Here is a 7,311-nt window from a genome sequence, read left to right as displayed (position 1 = left end):
ATACATACAGACATTCACTGGAGCAGAAGGATTCCATTTCTGTCGGCATCGAAGAGCCAAAGCACCAGCAGTCGGCGTTTGCTCTTGGCAGCTCAGGTTCTGGAGGCTCTGCCTCTTTGGCTGAATATCTGAGTCAGTCAAAACACTGTCAAACTAATGTCGTGCATAACATCCTCTGTTGATGGAAATGGTCTCTTGTTTACCAAAGCTAAAGTATTCAAGATTCAAAATCATCAATGGGGAAATTCACGCTGATGCAGCAGCGAGGGATAAGGAAAACTACAAGACACTCTAAAGATAAACAATAAATATAAGTAAAGAGAATAAATAGTCAAATGTATTTACAGTATTGCAGTCACATTATTATTGCTGTGTGTGTGTGTGTGTGTGTGTGTGTGTGTGTGTGTGGTGGCGTCTACTGTAACCCTTTAAATAGAGTTGAATGATGTGAAACAAAATACCAATTCAGTGTATGTATTACGTTAGAATTGTTTTCGTCCGCCTGTGTCGGCTTAAAAGTTGAGATTGAAATGTCAGTCAAAAGCTGCAGAAGAGATAACTAAACCAGACTGATGTCATGAAGTGGCGTATGTATGACATGCAGATTCATATGCCATTATTGGCGTGTTATCAAGACGCATACTCGCTTTTTAGCGTGTTTATCAACGCCGTTTGGCCTCCATTGACTTACATTACCTTGCGATTGTGTGTAATTTACGACGTAACGAGTAGTATGAAAGGGCGAAAATCTGCTTAGGGATGTTGGTGGGGTGGCTGGTTAAGACACAGGACTTTCACCCAGGAGACCAGGGATTGTGACCGCGTGTGACGTTTCCTTGTCCCGCGTGTGACTTTTCCTAAACTTAACCGTCGCTTTCTTCTCGTGATAACACGTTCTTCTCGCGATAACACGCCAAGTGGCGATAACGCGCTATTGATACGCTTTTTCGGCTATCCGCTTGTATGTCTACGCTGTATAGAGCGGGCATACACGCCACTTGGCTTAAGAAAGTTGGCATGTATATTTACGCAAAGTCATGATGCCATGTTGACTAAACATACCTTTGCTTGTAACCTACAGTACATCAGGTTTACTCCGATGCATATTATGAATTTACACCATAAACATATATTATATAGAGGTATGTGGCCCTCTCCTGTTTCAACATGACAATACTCCTGTGCACAAAGCCAGCTCTATAATCTATAAATGGTGTTCCCAGTTTGGTGTGGAAGACTGGCCTGCACAGAGTCCTGACCTCAACCCCATCCAATATCTTTAGGATGAACTGGAAGATCTCTGAACTTGTATTTGTATGTGTATCATGAGTGTGTTCTCCTGCGCCCGCTATCAGCTCAGCTCACTCTCCAATCACATCTCCAATGATACTGAACAGACAGTTTGCATGTCTCTCAGCCGTCAGAGGCCTGATTGGGCGACATGAAAACATATTCATGTGTGCAGGCCACACCCAAACAGTAAAGTGCCAAAGTTTACATCACTGTACTTTACCCCTTCTTTAAGTGGTTAAAGTGAAACTATAAACTGGATCAGTTACTACAGGCTGACACTGAAGAAGTTTTTGTTTGTCAGTGTACAACGAGCTGCTTTCTGCAGCGGCTTCAAAGAACATCACGTTCAGGCTGTTGTTGGTATGATTGCTGATATGTCACTGATAATGATGGTGTATGGTTGAGTATCTCATGGTGTCACTGTCAGTCAGTGCTTCAGTGTAGAAAGAGGCGTTGAAGAGATAAAAGCAGAAAGTATGTGTAGAGGGGATGAGCAGAGACTGCAGTGGAGCTCAAGTGTTTTCAGAGTTCAACAGAAGAAGAAGAGCAAGAGGAGGCCTAACCTGGGCCTGCTGGACAGACAAAGTCACTGGACCCAGGACCGTGGCGCCCTTCGTTATTGGACATGACTGTTTGTGAGACACCATCGCATAGTCCGCTGGCAGGTGTTTGATGGGTTTCACTATGAATGTTTCCTTGCTGCTGCTGCTGCTGCCTGGCTTCCAGCTGCTCCTGATGTTCAGCGTGGGAGCAAAGAGACAAGAACCGGTGGTTCCCCCCGAGGACCAGGGCACTCGCCTCCTAGACCTCTGGAAGCTGCATGTGAGGGACACCCTGCTGAAAGGAAAAGGTAAGTGAACATCTGGGGAAACTCTTGTACTTTTACTTTGCTTTCAGAATGGAAACCATCATTTAACATTAAGTTGTCTTAAATTTACCTTAAAGGTCCAATGTGTAGGAATTTCTCCCATCTAGCGTTGAGATAGATATATATATATATATCGCAATTAACTCTCTCGCGCCACACAGTTCAGAGTACGTATACTTACGATACCCATTAGCAGCATTAGCGGCAGCTGTGAGTTTATCATGTGACAGCGAAAACATGAAAGCTGGAGCGGTATGTCCTGTATGTCCCTTACCGGCTAACGTATTTCAAGATGGAGCATGAATATGGAGCGTCTACCCTAGTTCATGCAAGCGCAAATGTAAAATTTCAAGCCAAAAGGAATACTTGGAATTGATGGTGGTGGTAAATATTCATGAAAAAGGACAAGTTGGTGAACGGGGCAACACAGATTTTGATAATGAACAACTAAACACGTTACACACTGGACCTTTAAGGCATTTACCCCAGGTGTTTCTTCTCTTTGAATCAACTTGCCAAATGTCGTGTCAGGAAAATCACAGGTGTAAATAATAACATTCATTGTGGCTGCATTCCATCTAGGTATGTGCACTCCAGCTCTGCTGTGGGCCTTTTCACTTAAGGCTTTTTCTCATTGCCTTATATCTTTGCTTTTCCGGCTAATAACAAGTCAAAGTGTCTGCTTTAAAAAACGGTCTGTTGTGTACCAAAGCACAAGCATTCAGTGGAAATGATGCATGCACACGCTGAATGGGATGCTGATCGGTATTACCGTGTTGGACAACATCGTTGAGTCAAGAGTGCTCAAAGCACTCATGTTTGCTGCCCTCAGGGCTCAAGATGATACATGTCATTTTGTCACATCACATCTCGGGCTGTTCTGAACCATTCGTACATTTAGCTACGACAAGTAAAGCACTGTAATTCGTATGTATTCCACATTTATTTCTGTATCCAACACATTGTCTGCTGCTGTATATGACTGCTGTGGTCTGCTTAAAGGGGAGGTCGGGGAGGATGGGTTGGTCATGAAACACTGGGCTTGGAAGTGGGGGAGCAGAGTTTGTTTCCCAGGGAAACCTGAAGACTAGTACTACTTAAGGGGCCCGATGTTTTCATACAAACCACAATCTTATTTCTAATTTTAGTCATTTCGGTGCCTAAACTTAACTGTCGTCGTCACGGGACAGTCGCGTTTTGTCAGCTAAATTGAACTGCAACGACCTCTAATGACCAGCACTTCACGGTGACCACTACCCTGCTGACAGTCACCTTTTCTCGGCAAAATTTTACTGTAAAGGCCGCTAAACTTAACTTCATGTGACTGGCTGGCGGTCGCCATAATTTCTTTGGATATATCGTAGGGTATTTGTGTGTAGGTCTATTTCTGGTGTTGTCTCAGAGCAACAAACCTGCACGTGACTGCCAGGGAATAGCCCTCTATCGCCACGGGCGGGTCCAGGGAGTGGCCTGGGTTGGCATGGGCCCCTGAGATCTGATTGGTCCACCCAGGGGCTTCATTATTCTAAACTATGATTGGCTATCTGCCCAGTCAGAGGCAGGACCATTATTTTTTTGAATATAAAATTATTTATTTGAATGTTGTAATTAAGGACCTAAAGAATAAAGTATGGAAGCGTTATATTACGTTTGCATGGTGCCACTGTTGTGTTATGTTTGGTAGGTCTGTTTATTTTAAATTACAAATTCAAACACCGAAAGGAAAGAAGCTGTAGAATCCTGTAATGTTAACATTAAGAGACCTGCAGAACCACCATCAGTCATCAATAGCTAGAAACTAGACGATCTGGCACCGACCAGGACATGCATGCTAGCTTGTCAGGAAGGGGGCTAAATAACACTCCAAAGTTAGGCAAATTTGTCGAGGGAAAAACTGGCATGGCCATTGTAATAGGAGTCCGTTGACCTCTCACCTCAAGATATGTGAATGGAAATGGGTTCTATTGGTACCCACGAGTACTCCCCTTTATATGCTTGCCCCTTTTTTATTCTAAAACCATGCAGTTGTTATCCAAATGGTTAAATTATGCACCAAGTCTGTGTAACAAATTATATAAACTTATGAGACATAATATGGCCATCATAAACTTCCATCATAATGTTCTAAGCCCTTCTACACAAAGCACCTAACCAAAACACAATGTTAATATCAGATTTCTGACTAGAAAAACCCGTGCTGAGCTGCATCTCAAATTAATCTTCAGATTCCCAGATTTTAGATGATGTACAGTATATATATATATATATATATATATAAAAGTATATATATATAAAAGTTTATAAGTACATTTTATGTGACAACTGTTGACCTGCTGTCTCTGCTTGAAGAGCCCCTGTCCCCCCCTAAAAAAAGATATAGTGAATTCATGTTTACTTTTGTTTCAAGTTGCCAAAATCACAGGTGTAAATAACATTCATTGTGGTACATACTTCATACACATTCTGCGCCACTTGGGCCAACCCATACAAAAATCGTTGGGCACACCACTGTCTATCGTCACTCAGCAATGAAACACTGCCTGTGAAAACAAAGGCAATTTCATTACAAAATGACTGAGTGAAACAAATCAAGTACAGTATGTTCCAAAGTTAGAGAACTTAAACCCCAATATACAGTACGCTTCAGCTGGACTTCAGATTCTCCACCACCAGTATGAACAAGAGGAGTGGTTACAATAATATGACATCTGAGTGTTGTACAAAGATGGATTTGAAGCAGCACTTTTGCGCAGTTGATGAGAATTCCCTCAGAATAAGTTTTTGCACACACTGAAAGATGCTTCCAACGTATTTTCTGTATTTATTACATAACAAATACACACTCTTTGTTAAAAGAGAATCAATCTTTCTTTTGTTTTTTTTCTTCTGGATTAAACTATCCAGTAAGATAATAATTATCAAAGTGTCATCTTTTCCAAACAACCTATTTCTAATGCAGGTTCGAGTCCTCATCCAATCAGAGAAGGGGTCAAACAGCTGCTGCTCTACTGCCGTGTTGGGATTGGCTACCATCTCCAGATTCTGCCCAGTGGCTCTATAGGAGGCGTCCACAAACCCACTGAGCATTGTGAGTTCAGTATGACCCCCCCCTCCCCGCCACAACCACTTTTTTAATGCTTTTTAAACCTGAATTGTTGTCATTCTGTATATTTATTGGTTTGCAATCTTTTTTCACTTGAGATATGGACAATATTTTAGACCCAGTTTTAATGTAAAACCTTGATACACCCCAAAATCTAAGTCTTAAGGAAACTTTGTTGAAGGTGTTATACGGACTGGCTGTAATAGTGGGCCAACCCATTTTTGCTCAGTGCAAGTAATTAGGTTGTTTTTTTTTGTTGGCTTTTTACTGCACATGCTAACCGGCACATAGGATTCCATTCACTAGGCTAGCTACTAGCGGCGGCTGCCAGTGTTGACGGACTAAAACAATGCATGCACAAAATGCACCCACCTATCTACAGCTAGGGGAGACTGTGATAAGCCCTATTTCAACAAACGGTGGCGTATCCCTTTAAGCATTGCTTTACCCTGCATTTCTCCATCTCCTCGAGGTTGGCTGAAGGTGTTTGCTATGAAACATGGAGTGGTGGGAATCAGAGGAGTCAAGAGTGGCTTGTACGTCTGTATGAGTGGAGAAGGACTGGCATATGGAGCGGTATGTAGCCCACTGCACAGCTCACACGGCTACATACATTCAGACCTAGGTCAAGCGGTGTTAAATAAGAATGCATTTGTGATAGACTTTCCTTACTACTGTATGTACAGGGCTGTATAATAGAACAAAAACACAATCAGATAATATGAAATGTCTTCTTGACTGTCTTTTCCAGGAGCATTTTTCTGACGATTGCCTGTTAAAGGAGAACCTGGAGGAGAATCACTACACCACCTACTCCTCTCTGTCTCACCCAGGCATCTATCTGGCTCTTTCCCAGAAGGGAGAGCTCAGAAAGGGCAGCAGTGTGGGCCGCCACCAGTCCTGCACCCACTTTCTACCTCGGAGGACACCATGATCGGGGGCCACTATCAACCAGCTACTCCAGAATTGGGGCCAAATTAGGAATATGTGATTGCTTGCATTGCATCTCCAGCTTATGAGAAAAGCAACAGACTAGACTGCAACATGAAAAAAAACTACAACTGGAACCACATCCAAGAGACACAATTGGTGGGATTCTTTGGAGCGTTACTTACTGTAAGTAAGGACAGTGAACTATACGCTCAAATGCTTTGTCACGCTCAGCCACTCAACCTGCAACTACTTAACTGGCTCAAAACCTGACACAGTCTGAGGACCAATCAACAAACAATGGCTGCTTGGAAAAGATACAATAATAAATAATTACATATGCATTAGCATATGTAATTATTAATTACCAGTGAACGGGAGTTGGCTGATGGGACAAAATGTTGTTGAAACATACAGGCTTGTTCTTCTGATATTTTCAAAATTGCACATGCATGGTTAATAACTAAAGGCATTCAAACTAGCATTATTGTGTCAGTCCTTTAAGCTGCACTGCTCAATATTTTTAACCGCAATGCATAAAATGACTACAGTTGTAGTGACGAACCCACAGATAATGACCACCAACCCTGTAGTTCCCCTCCTCTATACAGAGCTTTTTAGCCTTTTTAAAGCAATTTTTTGGGGTTTCCAATCAGAAAACTCTGCTCTCATAAGCGGTGTTTCCTCTGTACTCTACCTTCTCAGCAGCAAACTGCAGACAGACACAGTTTAGTCTGGATCAACAGAAGCATGACTACCTGGTGAGTATAGCGAAGCATGTAGCAGCTAATAAGACAGATGTTTCCCTTAGGAGTTGGTGGAGACCAAAACAGCAACAGAGCCAAAAGAGAGTGAATGTTGGACTTAAGGCCGTTTTATGCTTCTGCGTCGAATCGATGGCGTACCCCCGCAGACCCCTCTGCGTCTACGCCGGACCCTACGCCGTAGCCTGACGTGCACCTCTCGAAAAATTTAAGGTCGCTCGGCCGTGGCTAGGTAGCGTTGCATTCCCCCCAACTCATTTCCTGGTTCTCCTTCTCCATCAACAACATGAAATCAAGGAGAGGGTTAACTTCTCCTGCTCCAGATTTCCCACCGTGGTCAGAAAGAACAGAGG

The 7,311-nt window shown here is 42.8% G+C and overlaps 1 protein-coding gene across 1 annotated transcript; it reads left to right on the top strand.

Moving 5' to 3' along the window:
* The first annotated feature begins 999 nt into the window (after positions 1–999).
* Positions 1,000–7,105, top strand: fgf9 (fibroblast growth factor 9). The gene is made up of 4 exons (XM_039817384.1): positions 1,000–2,143; positions 5,121–5,249; positions 5,737–5,840; positions 6,016–7,105. Exons 1-4 carry the CDS (start codon positions 1,966–1,968, stop codon positions 6,196–6,198), a joined length of 594 nt encoding a protein of 197 aa, XP_039673318.1. The 5' UTR covers positions 1,000–1,965; the 3' UTR covers positions 6,199–7,105.
* Positions 7,106–7,311: the final 206 nt, after the last annotated feature.

Source organism: Perca fluviatilis, chromosome 12 (assembly GCF_010015445.1).
Source record: "Perca fluviatilis chromosome 12, GENO_Pfluv_1.0, whole genome shotgun sequence".
NCBI lineage: Eukaryota > Metazoa > Chordata > Actinopteri > Perciformes > Percidae > Perca > Perca fluviatilis.
The sequence above is the reverse complement of the archived record's forward strand: the minus strand, read 5'-3'. Positions and strand labels throughout refer to the sequence as shown.

Excerpts from the sequence above, each read along its gene's own strand:
- fgf9 (XM_039817384.1), top strand. The coding sequence starts at position 1,966 with ATGGGTTTCACTATGAATGTTTCCTTGCTGCTGCTGCTGCTGCCTGGC. Across the intron at positions 5,250-5,736 it reads CCACAAACCCACTGAGCATT|GTTGGCTGAAGGTGTTTGCT; the intron begins GTGAGTTCAGTA and ends CATCTCCTCGAG. Across the intron at positions 5,841-6,015 it reads AAGGACTGGCATATGGAGCG|GAGCATTTTTCTGACGATTG; the intron begins GTATGTAGCCCA and ends TGTCTTTTCCAG.